At 47.1% G+C, this 18,386-nt stretch overlaps 1 protein-coding gene across 4 annotated transcripts in view; it reads left to right on the forward strand.

Moving 5' to 3' along the window:
• LOC134634075 (zinc finger protein 729-like) overlaps positions 1-18,386 on the forward strand; it is a 219,534-nt gene extending 201,148 nt beyond the window's left edge. For 2 of the 4 annotated variants that reach the window (XM_063483134.1, XM_063483136.1), the window contains 2 exons: positions 15,905-17,089; positions 17,414-18,386. In XM_063483134.1, the coding sequence (XP_063339204.1) occupies positions 15,905-17,089; positions 17,414-18,106 (1,878 nt within the window). In that variant the 3' untranslated portion in view covers positions 18,107-18,386. Of the gene's footprint in view, positions 1-6,306; positions 6,467-15,904; positions 17,090-17,413 lie in introns of those variants that run through there. The other 2 variants (XR_010094805.1, XM_063483135.1) reach the window with 2 other exon arrangements.

Here is an 18,386-nt window from a genome sequence, read left to right on the forward strand (position 1 = left end):
AAGCCCATAGCACAAGTCACCATCAAGTGCGGGATCTACCAAGGAGATGCTCTGTCCCCACTGCTGTTCTGCATAGGCCTGAACCCCCTCAGTGAGATCATTAACAAGACTGGCTACGGATACCGACTGCGGAACGGAACAGTTGTCAGCCACCTCCTGTACATCGATGACATCAAGCTGTATGCCAAGAGTGAACGAGACATCGATTCACTGATCCACACTACCAGGATATACAGCAATGACATTGGAATGTCGTTCGGGCTGGAGAAGTGTAGTCGGATGGTAACAAAGAGAGGGAAGGTAGTATGTATGTGTGTGTATATATATATATATATATATATATATATATATATATATATATATATATATATATATATATATATATATATATATATATTAGATAGATGTGTAGATAGATAGATGTGTGTGTGTGTAGATAGATAGATGTGTGTGTGTGTAGATAGATAGATAGATATATATATATATATATATATATATATATATATATATATGACACACGCACACACCCATCTCGCCCCTGCGGGCGGTTTATCCTTCAAGCTCGGGTTCTCTACCAGAGGCCTTGGAGCTTGAGGGTCCTGCGCAGTATCTTAGCTGTTCCCAGGACTGCGCTCTTCTGGACAGAGATCTCCGATGTTGTTCCCAGGATCTGCTGGAGCCACTCGCCTATCTTGGGAGTCACTGCACCTAGTGCTCCGATTACCATGGGGACCACCGTTACCTTCACCCTCCACATCCTCTCGAGCTCTTCTCTGAGCCCTTGGTATTTCTCCAGCTTCTTGTGTTCCTTCTTTCTGATATTGCTGTCATTCGGAACCGCTACATCGATCACTACGGCCGTCTTCCACCACTATGTCTGGTTGGTTAGCCACCACCATTTTGTCCGTCTGTATCTGGAAGTCCCACAGGATCTTAGCTCGGTCATTCTCCATCACCCTTGGGGGCATCTCCCATTTTGACCTCGGGACTTCCAGGTTATACTCGGCACAGATGTTCCTGCACACTATGCCGGCCACTTGGTTATGGCGCTCCATGTATGCCCTGCCTGCTAACATCTTGCACCCTGCTGTTATGTGCTGGATTGTCTCAGGGGCATCTTTACACAGCCTGCACCTGGGGTCTTGCCTGGTGTGATAGACCCCAGCCTCTATGGATCTTGTGCTCAGTGCTTGTTCCTGTGCTGCCATGATTAGTGCCTCCGTGCTGTCTTTCAGTCCAGCTTTGTCCAGCCACTGGTAGGATTTCTGGATATCAGCCACCTCCTCTATCTGCCGGTGGTACATACCGTGCAGGGGCCTGTCCTTCCATGATGGTTCCTCGCCTTCCTCCTATTTCTTGGGTTTCTGCTGCCTGAGGTATTCACTGAGCACGCTGTCAGTTGGGGCCATCTTCGTGATGTATTCGTGGATGTTTCTTGTCTCATCCTGGACTGTGGTGCTGACACTCACCAGTCCCCGGCCTCCTTCCTTCCGCTTAGCGTACAGCCTCAGGGTGCTGGACTTGGGGTGAAACCCTCCATGCATGGTAAGGAGCTTTCTTGTCTTTATGTCAGAAGCTTCTATTTCCTCCTTTGGCCAGCCTATTACCCCAGCAGGGTACCTGATCACGGGCAGGGCGTAGGTGTTGATGGCCCGGATCTTGTTCTTACCGTTCAGCTGACTCCTCAGGACTTGCCTGACCCTCTGCAGGTACTTGGTGGTTGCAGCTTTCCTAGCGGCCTCTTCATGGTTCCCATTCGCCTGTGGGATCCCCAGGTACTTGTAACTGTCCTCTATGTCTGCAATGTTGCCTTCTGGTAGCTCGATCCCCTCAGTTCTGATTACCTTCCCTCTCTTTGTTACCATCCGACTACACTTCTCCAGTCCGAATGACATTCCAATGTCATTACTGTATAGCCTGGTGGTGTGGATTAGTGAATCGATGTCTCGTTCACTCTTGGCATACAGCTTGATGTCATCCATGTACAGGAGGTGGCTGACAACCGCTCCATTTCGTAGTCGGTATCCGTAGCCAGTCTTGTTAATGATCTCACTGAGGGGGTTCAGGCCTATGCAGAACAGCAGTGGGGACAGAGCATCTCCTTGGTAGATCCCGCACTTGATGGTGACTTGTGCTATGGGCTTGAAGTTGGCCTCTAGTGTTGTACGCCACATCCCCATTGAGTTCCTGATGAAGGCTCTTAGGGTCCTGTTGATCTTGTACAATTCTAGGCATTCCAGTATCCAGCTGTGGGGCATTGAGTCATAGGCCTTCTTGTAATCAATCCAGGCTGTGCACAGGTTGGTCAGTCTGGTCTTGCAGTCTCGGCTGACTGTTCTGTCTACCAGTAGCTGGTGTTTTGCGCCTCTGGTATTCTTGCCCATGTTTTGACCCATGTGCCTGTTCATCTTAGCCGATATGATGCCTGACAGGAGCTTCCATGTAGTACTGAGGCAGGTTATTGGTCGGTAGTTGGATGGGACTGGTCCCTTCTTGGGGTCCTTGGGGATCAGGACCGTCCGACCTTCGGTTAGCCATTCCGGGTGTCTCTCGTTAACTAGCAGCTGGTTCATTTGTGCTGCCAGACGCTCATGGAGTGCAGTCAGCTTCTTCAGCCAGTAGGCGTGAACCATGTCGGGCCCTGGTGCTGTCCAACTCTTCATACTGGAGACTAGGGATGGGTATCGTTTAGGTTTTATCCGATACTGGTGCCAAACCGGTAGTTTTGAAACGGTGCCGGTGCTTAAACGGTGCTCAAACCGGTGCTTAAAGAATGGAGAACACAAAATTGGTCCAAAAACCTCTCATGTTCAGCTGTTTTTTGTAAAAAGATAACAATGTTAGCCTTTTCTGCAGCTATAGGGCATATATGGTATCACTCTTGGCTGGAAGCAGTGCTTAAACAATGGAAAAAAACACAAACTTTGTCCAAAAACCTCTCATGTTTAACTGTTTTCCACTTTTTCTTTTGGTCATTTTAGCCTTTTTGGCCAGGGTGAAGGGAGTATCTGCCCTCAAACAAGAAGACAGCCGCATGTAACTACGACGGTGTTTGCTAGTTCACCTTACGTGCATTAATTTAATAACGTGGTTAGCATACTCAACATAAATTACACACGAACAACATTAAGCTACTCACGCAGAGAAGAACGGCTGCTGCTGCCATCATCATCCGTCATCATTTCTGCTACACTGGCAGGGCTAGGGGCTAGGACTCTACTCTTCAAGTTTTTGGGGGATGCCGCTAACTCCGGGTCCGATAACAGGCACCACACCCGCAGTAGATGTGCTCGGTGTGAGGTCTCGCAGCAAGCTATCAAACACGGTGCATTTCTCGGCTTTAAAAAAAACGCTATGCGTCGCCAGGTGTTTCATCAGATTCGAGGTGTTACCTCCTTTGCACAGTATCACCTTAAAGCACTTGTTGCAGGCTGCTGAGTTTGCATCTTTTGCTGTGAAGTACAGCCAGACTTTTGACCGCTTCGCCTTGGGCATTTTTAATCTGTAGCTCTGCTCTAAAAGAACGTACGTACCTGGGTCCGCCTACTATCCTGGGAAACGTAAAATGATTGGCTAGAATTGGCTCAGGAAAAAAAAAAAGCACCGAAATGTGCGCTGCTTTTCGGTCTGGTTACTACCGTTTATGTCAGAACCGGTGCCATCATGGCACCGGACACCGGTACCCATCCCTACTGGAGACCCTTTCTTGGATGCCTGCCACTGTGATGGTTACTGGACCCTGTTCAGGGACTTCGCTATGGTCTGCCCTCAGATCCACTAGCCACTGAGCATTGCCGTTATGGGTTGCGTCCTTCTCCCATATGCTCTTCCAGTATTGCTCCGTCTCCAGCCTTGGTGGTGCTGTTCTCTTATTGTTCCCTTGCCACTGAGAGTACATCTTTGCTGGTTCGGTTGAGAACAGCTGGTTTATTCTCCTGCCTTCTATCTCTCTGGTGTACCTCCTTAAGCGGCTGGCCAAGGCTGTGAGTCTTTGCTTGGCAGTTTCCAAGGCCTCAGGTATGGACAGCTTGCTGTATTTCTTATGCACCTTCTTTGTCGCGCTTTTCTGCAACTCCGTTAGTTGGCTAACCTCCCTCCGTGCTACTTTGATCTTGCCCTCTAGCCTCCTTCTCCATGGAGGGTACTGCCCCTTGTGGCTGTTCAACTTGTAGCCAAGCATCTCACTGATCACTGCTGCCGTATTGTAGATCAGCTTGTTAGTGTCGGTAATCGTGGTTGTAGGTATCATCCGTAGTGCTGCATTAACATCATCTAGCAGACCTTCTGAGGGTACTTCACGTAATCTTGGTAACCAGCTACGGGGGATCCAGGTTTCAAGCTTGGCCATGATCCTATCTTTCAGGTCAGTTCCTCTCGCACTCAATGATCCTTCTCCTATCGCACTTGGGGCTATGTACCCAATCTCGGGTGTGGGTGATGATATCTCCCCCCTGACCTGGCGTCCTGACTCCTCCTTGCCGTAGCATTTATGTTGTACCTCGTCAATCTCTAGCTGTGAGAGCAGTCCCTTCTTTCGAATGTTGGAACACTGAGCTACTAGTTGTTTCGCCGTCATTGTGGATGTTGGGTATCGAAGAATCCATAGGTCCCTCATCCTATTCATGTAACCCCTTCCACCAGGGTTACTTGCGTAGTAGCATTCCAACAACGCCCTGTTTTCGTCTCTTGCCCACCGATGCCTTCTTGTTCCAGTAGCCCACTTGTCGTCAGAGTGCCCTGGTTCCTCAACACCTGACGCGGACCTTGTTGATCCGGGCGACGTCCGAGCCGGCATGCCTTCATATTTATCTGTCTCGCTCATGTCTGCGGTAGGCTCGCTTAGCATAGGGGGTCTAGCCTTAGGACCCTTACTATATATATGTGTGTGTGTGTGTGTATATATATATATATATATATATATATATATATATATATATATATATATGTATATATATATATATATATATATATATATATGTGTATATATATGTGTGTGTATATGTGTGTGTGTGTATATATTGGTTAAGTCTGAATGAAATCAAAATATGGAAATATGGAAATTTTGTATGAAGAACATGACTGATAACTGTTCTGTCTTAAGTTTTGTTATAACACAGATTGCGTTACAAGTGGGATAATTGAGTTTTAAAATGAAGTTAACAATAGGTTTTGTTTCTAGGCAGCTCTGAATGGAGTCAGGAGTTTTAGATTTAACATGATGATTAAACAGATTTTATTCCTGAACACAGGTTTGGAGGTCCGGAGGAAGTGTACTTGAGAGGACAATTGCTGAGGGTTTTTAGAGAAATAATAGGACTAACCTTTTTCTTTTAATTTCCTAAGAGCTGGTGAAGTATTTTCAGTTTGTGACACACAAGAGGTGTCAAAAGGGGCTTTTGGGTTTAATTTGGCTTTATGATCATTTTATGACTTTTGGGGTGTTTGATAATTTAGATACGGTAAAACTGAGGCAGAAATTGTTATTTTCATGTTTAAGCTAAAGGATTAAAATGAACTGAATCGTGTTTAGAAGATAAAATACCGGTGTCCATAATAAGTTGAATACCAAACTTAAAGGGAAACTGTGGGACAGCTTGAATAAAACATATGCTTTGGTGAAAGAAGGGAAGATTTTAGGAGTAAAATGTTTGATTTCTTTTTGATTTCTAGAATAAGTGGTTATAATGCATGCCTACAGACACAGACATGACGTAGATTAGTTTCTGGGGTAGAGGTGAAAAACAGTTTGCTTTGTCTTTGCTTAGCAAGAAGTAATGCAGAAGGTGTGAAAATAGGCCTGCTCTGAATAGATCGACAGGAAGCATATGAAGACTGAGACAGCCATATAGGGCAAAATGTGGGTGAGCTTGCAACTGAATGTGCGCCTGCAAAATAACAGTTTTTTTGTACAGGATGTTCATGATCAGATAAGAGAAGAAGAGAGCTTCTTAAAAGGGTGTCAAAAGTGTTGCTTATCCAAATGAATAACATTGAAGATTATTTATGTATAAATGATTCTTTATACACACATTGCAATCGTGCTCATAGGAGTTGTCACTCGGTCAAGTGAAGGTCCAAAACGTAGTTCAGCGTGACTGACTGAACTGATATATTGTAGAGATGACCTTGAGTGCCGATGGATAAATGCCAACACGCTTATACACATAATTAGGCTAATCCGTTTGATTAGAGAGTCCCGAAAATGATAGGTTGAACCAAGTTTGAAGAATTAAGCGAACAATTGATGGACATAATAGGTTATGGAGGCGTAGCAGGGAAAGGTGTTTTGTTTTCTATCTTTTACAGGAGATTCCAGAACCAGAGCAAAACCACGGAGGGGTTGGCGAGAATCCAGGAACCAACCAGTGAAAGGGAGACCCCGAAAAGAAGCACAGAGCACAGAGAACCTCAGTTCCAGAGAATGTGTGGTTTAGGAGACTAAAAGCTCGTTAGACACAGGTTAAATGTGAGCATAAAAGTAATGAAGAGTAATGAGAAGGACTTTAGTTATAGTTTGCAGGATTTCTATGTTATGTAAATTGCCCAAGTGTTAAGGCCAGATATATGTTACCCGTAGAGGGGGTTGTTACGGGTTCAGATATTGAGGATGGGCACAAAAACAACAATGGTCCAGAAGAGTCGGTCAAATAATGATTTTTAATGAACACACGCGTGGGGAGATGAACACTGCACACAGTCAGCATCGATCTCCGCCCAAGACTACACAAGCAGTTGTTTTTATAACATCAGGGTTAGACGCCCCCTCATTCATCAAGCAGATACAATACACGCATACGTTTCAAAACCACACATGTTCTGTTGACGACTTTTGACACATTTAGAAAGGACCTCTTCTCCGTCTCGAGGCCAGGTGCCTCCTGTTAATCTTCTAACTCTTGCTTATCCCCTAGAACAAACTGTCCCTCATGCAGACATAATTTTGCAGTCACAAGCTTTTGCAAACTATTATTTGAACTCTTATATAAACATGAGTCTAACTACTGTTTATGTGTGTGTGTGTCTCGACCTCAAAATACACTCTGTGAGGACAGAGGCCAACTCTCATGTGTGCAATAACCTAACTGAAACTATATATGTAATATGTTGAATAAATGTTCTAATCAAATGCCACTACCCAAAGCTTAATAAAAAGGATATAAACAAATAAAAGATAATAATGAATAATGTGGTATATGTGTTTTGTAAGCGTGTAGGCCATCTTTTCACAATAGATTGTCTGGACATAGCGCCAAACAAACCTTACGACCCTCAATTAACTGACTGAGCTTCAACTCTTTAAATAAGCACAAATGCAAGGTGTGTACAAAATGATTATAGCTGCACCTGTAATACAAGTTTTAACGTAAGGCCAACAGCTTCAATAAATGCTTTGATGAAATGATAATTAATGCAATGGTAATGATGATGATTATGAATATTAGCAGTAAAATATTTCCCTGATCTCCACAGGGTGAAAAACCAGGAGTAAATTTTAAATTTTAACTCTATAGGGGCTGTTTCCAAAGAGTGATAAAAAGTAATGTAGGACCTGTTATTAGGAAAAGCTAATTACATCTGTTTGGATTTTACCGTGAGCAGTGAGGGAAGTCAGAAGTAGGGATGGGTACCGGTATCCGGTGCCATCATAGCATCGGTTCTGACATAAACGGTAGTAACCAGACCGAAAAGCAGCGCACATTTCGGTGCTTTATTTCGGTGCTTTTTTTTTTCCTGAAATGTGATACACTTTAGATTCTAGCCAATCATTTTACATTTTCGAGGATAGTAGGCGGGCCCAGGTACGTACGTTCTTTTAGAGCAGAGCTACAGATTAAAAATGGCCAAGGCGAAGCGGTCAAAAGTCTGGCTGTACTTCGCAGCAAAAGATGCAAACCCAGCAGCCTGCAACAAGTGCTTTAAGCTGATACTGTGATACTGTGCAAAGGAGATAACACCTCGAATCTGATGAAACACCTGGCGACACATAGCGTTTTTTTAAAAGCCCGAGAAATGCGCCGTATTTGATAGCTTGCTGCGAGACCTCACACCGAGCGCATAACTGCTGGTGTGGTGCCTGTTATCGGACCCGGAGTTAGCAACATCCCCCAAGAACCCGAAGAGTAGAGTCCTAGCCCCTAGCCCTGCCAGTGTAGCAGAAATGATGATGAATGATGATGGCAGCAGCAGCCGTTCTTCTCTGCGTGAGTAGCTTAATGTTGTTCGTGTGTAATTTACGTTGAGTAGGCTAACCACGTTATTAAATTAATGCATGTAAGGTGAACTAGCAAACACCGTCGTAGTTACATGCGGCTGTCTTATTGTTTGATGGTAGATACTCCCTTCACCCCGGCCAAAAATGCTAAAATAACCAAAGAAAAAGGTGGAAAACAGTTAAACATGAGAGGTTTTGTTACGGTTTGGAGGAGGACTCAAGCGCAGGACTCCGGTTCTGATGCTCACAAGAAAGGTTTATTTACAATGCACCAGGTGTATATACAAGAATGTGCAGGGGGTGCTATATACAGCTGAGTGAGGGGAGAAGGGGTCTCCAGGGAAGTCCAGGGGAAAGCACGCGTTCTTCAGAATATCCACTCACACGATCACAAGCTCTCACTCCGACACTGCCACACGGGAAACACACGGGGGGGAAATCCAGGGAGCTCTGTAGACAAGGAGACAGGGTTAAGTACGACGCTCACAGGAAAACACTCTTAACTGACTTGCTGTAGCTTGGCTTCACTAACGCGTGGTAGACAACGATCCAGCGGCGAACAGCAGTCGCCTCCTGGCTTAAGTACCGATCACCTTAATGAGACCCAGGTGTCTCATCTCCCGAGGGCGTGGGCCGAGGGCGTGAACCCACAGTGAGTTCCGCCCCGGCGAGAGAGAAGAGGAGAGAGAAAGGAAGAGAGAGAAACAGAGAGAGTGCTGATCAGCGTGCAGCTGATCCGCCTGGCCGTGACAGTACCCCCCCCCCCCCGACGGGAGCCTCCCGGCGACCCCCAGGCTTGTCAGGGTGAGCCGCATGGAACGCCCGCACCATACTGTGGTCCAGAAGGGCCGCCCGCGGGATCCAAGAACGCTCCTCCATCCCGTATCCCTCCCAATCCACGAGATACTGCAGACCGCGCCCCCGGCGCCGGACATCCATGATCCGCGACACGGTGAACGCCGGGTGGCCATCAATGACCCGGGCGGGCGGAGGGGGCCTGGAAGGAGGGCACAGAGGACTAGAGAGGCACGGCTTCACTTGTGACACGTGAAAGGTGTTATGGATCTTCATATTCCGGGGCAGTTTAAGACGGACAGAGACAGGGTTAATCACAGAGTCGACTTCAAAGGGGCCAATGTAAGTGGGAGACAGTTTCTTGGATTCAGACCTGAGTGGGACGAATCTGGTGGACAGCCAAACCTTTTGTCCAGGTGTGTAGGTGGGAGCAGGGGTCCGGTGGCGGTCCGCCAGGCGTTTATTGCGTTCCACTGTGCGGAGAAGGGCGGCCCGAGTCGCTCTCCAGGCACGTCGACACCTCCGAAGATGCTGTTGGACGGAGGGAACAAAGTGCTCACCTTCGACGGCTGGGAAGAGTGGCGGTTGGTAGCCCATGGATGCCTCGAAAGGGGACACACCGGTGGCAGAGGAGGTAAGGCTGTTATGAGCATACTCAATCCATGACAGTTGCTCGCTCCAAGTCGACTGGTTGGTGGATACCAGGCACCGGAGAGCCGCTTCGAGCTCCTGGTTGGCACGCTTCGTTTGACCATTGGTCTGCGGGTGGAAACCAGAGGAGAGACTGACCTGAGCTCCGAGGGCACTGCAGAACTCCTTCCAGACACGTGACGTAAACTGCGGTCCTCTGTCTGACACAATGTCCGTGGGGATTCCATGGAGGCGAAAAACGTGGTCCGTGAGTAGCCGGGCGGTCTCTAGAGCAGTGGGGAGCTTAGGGAGGGTGACAAAATGAGCAGCTTTGGAGAAACGGTCCACAATGGTGAGAATGACAGTGTTACCTGATGAGACGGGCAGACCCGTGATGAAGTCAACAGCGATGTGCGACCAGGGACGACTCGGAGTCGGCAGAGGTTGGAGGAGACCAGAGGGTGGTTGATGGACGCTCTTGTTTTGAGCGCAGGTCGAGCATGCGGAAATATACCCGCGGACGTCTTTGGCAAGGGAAGGCCACCAGGCGAAACGTTGAAGGAAGGTAGTAGTGCGGTGGACCCCTGGGTGGCAGGTGAATCTGGCTGTATGAGCCCAATGTAACACTCGTGACCTTACAGAAGAGGGGACGAAGAGCAGCCCAGGAGGTCCCGTTCCGGGGTCCGGTTCTGTCCGTTGAGCCTCTCGAACGGCCGACTCGATCTCCCAGGTCAGAGCCCCGATTACCCAGGTGGGTGGTAGGATGGGAGAGTCCCGAGCTGCGTCGTCGGAGGCGGCGAATTGGCGTGAGAGGGCATCTGGCTTGACATTACGAGAACCGGGTCTGTAAGTGATCGTGAACTGAAACCTAGTGAAAAACAGGGCCCACCTGGCTTGCCTGGCGTTGAGGCGTTTCGCCGATCGAATGTACTCCAGGTTCTTGTGATCGGTCCAGACCACAAACGGCTGGGCAGCGCCCTCAAGCCAATGGCGCCACTCCTCCAGGGCTAGCTTGATGGCTAGTAGCTCTCGATCTCCCACATCATAGTTGCTCACTGCGGAGGAGAGACGGCGAGAAAAGTAGGCACAGGGGTGCAGCTTACCTCCTTGCCGCTGGGAAAGCACCGCCCCCACACCAGCATCCGAGGCGTCCACCTCCACAATGAACTGCAGGTTGAGATCGGGTTGGACGAGAATGGGCGCCGAGGCAAAGCGGTCCTTCAGATGGGCAAATGCCCGCTGAGCCAGCTCATCCCAGCAGAAGGGAACCTTGGGAGAAGTAAGACGGGTCAGAGGCAGGGCAAGTTTACTGTAGTCGCGAACAAAGCGACGATAAAAGTTTGCAAACCCCAGGAAGCTTTGAAGCTGTCTACGGTTGGAAGGAGTCGGCCAGTCAACAACGGCTTGAACTTTTGCGGGATCCGTTTTGAGGTTACCATGATCGATGACGTGGCCCAGGAAAGCAACAGTTGAGACATGAAACTCACACTTCTCCCCTTTAACAAAGAGACGGTTTTCGAGGAGACGCTGAAGGACTTGCCTGACATGGCGTTGGTGGTCGGCGACGGAGCGGGAGAAGATGAGGATGTCGTCCAAGTAGACGAAAATGAAATGGTCGATGAAGTCACGGAGCACGTCATTCACGAGAGCCTGAAACACAGCTGGAGCATTGGTGAGACCGAAAGGCATTACAAGATATTCAAAATGGCCCAGGTGAGTATTGAAAGCCGTCTTCCACTCGTCTCCCTCCCTAATCCTCACCAGATGGTAGGCGTTGCGCAGGTCCAACTTTGTGAAAACGGTGGCACCCTGGAGAAGCTCGAAAGCGGAACTCAGCAGAGGGAGGGGATACTTGTTCTTAACTGTGATGGAGTTGAGACCGCGATAATCAATACAGGGCCGAAGACTCTTATCTTTCTTGGTGACAAAAAAGAAACCAGCGGCAACAGGTGAAGACGAGGGGCGAATGAGACCGGCGGCCAGTGACTCATTGATGTATTTTTCCATGCTCTCCCGCTCCGGTCGAGACAGGCTGTACAGCCTGCTGGTCGGGAGGGGAGCGCCAGGGAGTAGGTCAATCCCACAATCATACGGCCGGTGAGGAGGGAGGGAGCGTGCCTTATCTTTACAAAACACTTGCGCCAGGTCATGATAAACCGTTGGTATGGAGGACAGATCAGGCGGTTCTGCAATAGTTTTACTGGGTGGTAGGCACATGGCGGGGGTGGCGGCTTTTAAACAGGACATGTGACACTCCTCCCCCCACCCCGAAATATTTTCCTTCCTCCAATCAATCGCAGGGTTATGTAGACGTAGCCAGGGATAGCCTAAGACTAGTGGCATGAGCGGGGCTCTAAAGACATACAACTGTAAGGTTTCAACATGATTGCCAGAAAGAGTCAGGGAAACCGGTTCTGTAACATGAGTAATGTCTGGGAGACGCTGGCCACTAAGGGCTGTGACTTTGAGTGAATGAGACAGAGGCTCCGTGATAAAGCCTAATTTGAGCGCCAGCGAGGCATCAATAAAGTTCTGTTCTGCCCCGGAATCGATCAGGGCGTCGAGAGAATGAGTCTTGAGACCAACCGTTAGCTTAGCTGCAATCATGAGACGAGGAGGTGACTGAGAACAGGTGACCTCGCCCACCCGTACACTCCTCACTACTGGCGGGCGCTGTCTTTTGGCCGAGCCGGGCAATCCATGGCAATATGGCCCCTGCGGCCACAATAAAAGCACTCACCGGCTCTCCAGTGGCGATACCGCTCCTCGGGCGACAGTCTGGAGCGGCCCAGTTGCATGGGCTGTTCACCCTCCTCCATGCTGTTCGATGCGTGGCTGCCGCTAAGCGCTCCTTCCCCTGACGTCGTCTCCATGCGCCCAGGGGGCCTCTGGGAAATGTAGTTTCCGGTTCCCCGGCGCGCCCGTAGGTGCTCATCTATCTTCACACATAGCGTAATCATATCAGACAGAGTCTTAGGAACATCCCTCATCATCAACTCTCTCTTTAACTCATCACAAACATTATTCAAAAGAGTACTTATCAATGCCGACTGCCCCCACCCCGTCTCTTCGGCCAAGGTCCAGAATTCGACCGAAAAATCTGCCATACTCCGCCTCCCCTGCTTCAAATTTAACAGTCTGTGGGCGGCCGCCTCCGCTCCGGTGCCCCTTTCAAAAACACTTTTAAACTTGGTGAGAAAGTCCTCGTAAGAAATCTCCGGGGCTGTTCTTAAAACGGCCTGCGCCCAGTTTAATGCCTGCCCACGTAACAGTTGAACCATAAAGGCAATTTTGGCCCCGTCTGTCTCATACGTTCTTCGTAACTGACGGAACTGTAGCGTGATCTGAGTCAAAAATCCTCCACATTTATCGAACTCACCCGAGAAGGGCTCCGGCGCCGGTAACGATCGCTCAGGAGGCTCAGTGGAAGCCGGTGCGGGGGAAACAGGTGGAGCGGCAGCAGCTGGATTCGGAGCCGATAGCTGAGGAGAAACAGACGGAGGAGGTGAGGGTGGGCTTACCGACGGTAGATGTTGCGCGAGGACTTGAGTGAGTGCAGCCAGTTGTTGGTTTATGTGTCGAAGCATGTGTTCGTGGCGTTCCAGAATTGCCTCCGGGGTGAGGACGGGTTGCTGGGTGGGATTTGAGTCCGCTGAGTCCATGATGGCTGGATCGTTATTGTTACGGTTTGGAGGAGGACTCAAGCGCAGGACTCCGGTTCTGATGCTCACAAGAAAGGTTTATTTACAATGCACCAGGTGTATATACAAGAATGTGCAGGGGGTGCTATATACAGCTGAGTGAGGGGAGAAGGGGTCTCCAGGGAAGTCCAGGGGAAAGCACGCGTTCTTCAGAATATCCACTCACACGATCACAAGCTCTCACTCCGACACTGCCACATGGGAAACACACGGGGGGGAAATCCAGGGAGCTCTGTAGACAAGGAGACAGGGTTAAGTACGACGCTCACAGGAAAACACTCTTAACTGACTTGCTGTAGCTTGGCTTCACTAACGCGTGGTAGACAACGATCCAGCGGCGAACAGCAGTCGCCTCCTGGCTTAAGTACCGATCACCTTAATGAGACCCAGGTGTCTCATCTCCCGAGGGCGTGGGCCGAGGGCGTGAACCCACAGTGAGTTCCGCCCCGGCGAGAGAGAAGAGGAGAGAGAAAGGAAGAGAGAGAAACAGAGAGAGTGCTGATCAGCGTGCAGCTGATCCGCCTGGCCGTGACAGGTTTTTGGACAAAGTTTGTGTTTTTTCCATTGATTAAGCACTGCTTCCAGCCAAGAGTGATACCATATATGCCCTATAGCTGCAGAAAAGGCTAATATCGTTATCTTTTTACAAAGAAAACCAACCAGCTAAACATGAGAGGTTTTTGGACCAATTTTGTGTTCTCCATTCTTTAAGCACCGGTTTGAGCACCGTTTAAGCACCGGCACCGTTTCAAAAGTACCGGTTTGGTACTGGTATCGGATAAAACCTAAACGATACCCACCCCTAGTCAGAAGTGGGTTTTAACTGGGATTCTACTTAAAAAGGGGGTAATAATTAAGGGAGGACAGTTCACAGCCCAGCGCAAACGTGAGGTGCTGTCTAAGAGCTGGATGTTTGTTATATTTTAGCTATTACTGTCACATGAAAGTAAAACTTAATGGGATAAATTAGGGTTTATGTCGTCTTTTAAAAAAGACGAAAAGGGGGTCTGTTGGGATTTAAATATATATTCTTAGCGCTTATTTGCTGATTATATTGTTTATGTATAAGAGAGGCCCAGCTCTGAGTACAGTCTGTTCCAAAAAGCACTGACAGGAAACTACATGCTTTTGCAGAAAATAGGAGCTGCAGCCAGAAAGTGAAACTAAGCAGAGTCTTTGATCGAAACTTAAAGTGTGTGTGACGTCTAGAGGAAGTATATAAATAACTAGGCTTCCTGTTTGTGCTTCAGACCTGAGCTTATGTGTTCGTGTGTTCAGGTCTCCATTCCTGGGAATGAAAAATAGAGATCATTTTTTGAGTTTTGACCACTTTGAGCCGTGTCTTTCTTTGCCGTAGGGAATACAAAGAACTGGGATTTAATACTTGTAGTTATAAAGAAAACAATTCTGTTAAACACACCACATTTTTTTCTGCTCATCTGCAGTATCCAGATGAAATACATAATCATATTACACAGTTTTCAACAAACTGCAATTTAGTAAATCCTCGAGTTAAAAGTAACTTTTTGTAAAACTGTTATATTTAGAGCAACTTTTAAGCGGAATAAATTTGTGTAATGTGTCTCAGTGTTATTGATATTATTATTATTATTGTTATTATTGATTGCTTATATTTTAATTGTGAAACCCCACTGTGGATGTAAAATTATGTGGATATTTTGAATCCACTTTATTGTATAATATTTTATGAGATTGTTTTTGAAGGAAGACGAGCAACATCTGTTGTGGAAGCTAATGGGGTTCCTTTTGAATAAAGAAATAACCAAACATAGGATTTAATATCAGTAAATGATTATATATAAATCTATAAAAAATTATAGAAATATGTAATAGGAAACAACAATATGATATAAATTACAAAATAATATAAAAGTGGGGCAGCACGGTGGCACGGTGGTTAGCACTGTTGCCGCACAGCAAGAAGGTCCTGAGTTCAATTCCAACATCAGGCCGGGGTCTTTCTGTGTGGAGTTTGCGTGGGTTCTCTCCGGGTACTCCGGTTTCCTCCCACCGTCCAAAGACATGCAGCTTGTGGGCATAGGTTAATTGGAAAATCCAAATTGCCACTAGGTGTAAATGTGCGAGTGAATGTGAGTGCGAATGGTTGTCTGTCCCTGTGTGTTAGCCCTGCGACAGACTGGCGACCTGTCCAGGGCGTACCCCGCCTCTCGCCCTATGACAGCTGGGATAGGCTCCAGCACCCCCCACGACCCTGAAAAGGATAAGCGGAAGTGAATGGATGGAATATAAAAGTGTGTGTATGTGTGTGTGTGTGTGTGTGTGTGTGTGTGTGTGTGTGTGTGTGTGCAATCAGGAGGGATGGGCATGATTTTAGTGTTTAAACAGTCATGAATTATTTTTAACACCAGGTTGGATGTAATGTGTTAGAACTACCAGCAGGTGGGGATAAGAGACCTTTAAGGTGTTTGGTGCCACACTCCACCTTCAGGTTTAAAACTAGTGTTAATGGAGGGAGTTTGAAGGTTGAGTTTGTTCCACGACTGCATTTCACTCACTGCCTCTGTTTGTATCTCTGTCACTGCAGGACCAACATGGAGCGAGAAGTCAGCGCTCTCAGGAGGCCGACAAACCTCACAGAAGAAAGAGAGAGAAAACATACACCTGTGACGAGTGTGGGAAGGATTTTACTGAGAAGTATAATCTAAAACGTCATCAGGTCATCCACACTGGAGAGAGACCGTTCAGCTGTGACTTGTGTGGAAAGTCTTTTTCCACGAAGGGTTACCTAAAACAACACCAACTCATCCACAGTGGAGTTAAAGCGTACACCTGTGATCAGTGTGGCAGAGCTTTTACTTATAGTAGCTACTTACAGAGTCATCTAGTTACCCACTCTGGAATTAAGGCATACAGCTGTGACGAGTGTGGGAAGGGGTTTACTCTGAAGGCTTCACTAAAACGGCATCAGGTCATCCACACTGGAGAGAGACCGTTCAGCTGTGACTTGTGTGGAAAGTCTTTTTCCTTGCAGGGTCACCTAAAACAACACCAACTCATCCACAGTGGAGTTAAAGCGTACAGCTGTGATCAGTGTGGCAGAGCTTTTACTCACAGTAACAGCTTACAGAGTCATCTAGTTACCCACTCTGGAATTAAGGCATACAGCTGTGACGAGTGTGGGAAGGAGTTTACTCTGAAGGCTGAACTAAAATGGCATCAGGTCATTCACACTGGAGAGAGACCGTTCAGCTGTGATGAGTGTGGGAAGGATTTTACTGGGAAGGCTGAACTAAAACGGCATCAGGTCATTCACACTGGAGAGAGACCGTTCAGCTGTGACTTGTGTGGAAAGTCTTTTTCCTGGAAGGATTCCCTAAAACAGCACCAACTTATCCACAGTGGAGTTAAAGCGTACAGCTGTGATCAGTGTGGCAGAGCTTTTACTCACAGTAGCTACTTACAGAATCATCTAGTTACCCACTCTGGAATTAAAGCATACAGCTGTGACATCTGCGGAAAAACTTTCAGCCAGAGAGGGCACCGAAATACACACCTACGCATTCACACCAGACATGATGTGTACTGCTGTGAACAGTGTGGCAAATTCTTTGCTACAAACGCACACTTACAACAACACATGTTTAACCACACTGAGGGACGACCTTATAAATGTGACCTGTGTGAGAAGACTTTTAAATCTCCACTTAACCTGAGACAACACCAACAGATCCACACCAGAAAGAGACTCAACAAGTGCAGTTACTGTGAGGTATGTATTTATATTTTTATCTTGTCATTTTAGCCTGACTGTTTGGAATAAGTCTGCTCATTAAACTGTGTTAGCATGTTAGCAATTCTACTGCATGGAAAAGCAGCTCTGAGTGATTATTCAGATTTTCATGTCAGTTATGATTTTAGTATTACTGTAGTATTATGGTGGTAGTATTGTAGTTATTGCAGCCCAGTAAACTTGATTTTGTTAACTGAAACAGTAAAATGTAATTGGACGTCTGCAGAGATTCTTTATTTCAGGCGACGTTCAGGATAAAAATGTTGAAGGACTGACTTACAGTGTCTTTGTGTCTTTGTTTAGAAGCAGAGCGACACAGATGGATCCAGTTCTCAACCCTGTCATCACTGTGGTGGTGGGAAAGACTTTCATTGTGACCTCTGTGGAACAACTTTCAGTTGGCAAGCCGCCCTAAAAATACATCAACGTAAACACACTGGAGACAAACTGAAATATTGCAAAGAATGTGGGAGAAGCTTCACCACATCAACTGAGTTAAAACGACATGAACTGATTCACAGTGGGGTTAAAAAGCACCTCTGTGATCAGTGTGGGTCATCCTTCACCACTGCAGGTGAGCTTAAAAGACACAAACGAGTCCACACAGGAGAGAAACCATACAAGTGCAGACGCTGTGACAAAAGCTTCTCACGTTCAAGTAATCGTAACAATCATGAACGTACACACATGGAAGGAAACTACAGCTGTGACCAGTGTGACAAGAGCTTCAGGAATCTCAGTTCATACTCCACACACAAACGATCCCACGTTACTAATAAACTGTTTCACTGTTACCAATGTGCCCAAACATTCACCTCATTGTCTGCTCTGTGCAAACATCAGCGTGATCACTCAGGGCTGAAATCACTCCCATCACTGGATCACAGTGAATCTGAAGAGACAGAAAGATCCTCTGGTTTCAGTGTCAGACTCAAAAAGCTTGAGATCAGGCTCCACAGAGTTCAGATAGAATCATTTAAACTTGTGTTGAACTGAACTGGTTGCTGGGCTGAACTTCTACATAATACAGATTTACATGGGATCTTATTTTCTGTGGTTTTACTGATTCAGTTTTGTCATTTTTTCTCTGTCCTGGTTTTGCTCGTCTGTAAATAATTGAAACTCAGTCAAATAGTTCATTGTTCTCCAGCAAAATGTTTTGGAAACTCATGTTTAACCTTTAAAACTCTGACATGTTTTAGCACACAAGGCTTCATCGGGGAGTTCACTCATGATTGGACCATGAGAATAAAGGTTTTTAGTTCTTTCAAAGAGA

This window comes from Pelmatolapia mariae, linkage group LG9 (assembly GCF_036321145.2).
Source record: "Pelmatolapia mariae isolate MD_Pm_ZW linkage group LG9, Pm_UMD_F_2, whole genome shotgun sequence".
Classification (NCBI taxonomy): domain Eukaryota; kingdom Metazoa; phylum Chordata; class Actinopteri; order Cichliformes; family Cichlidae; genus Pelmatolapia; species Pelmatolapia mariae.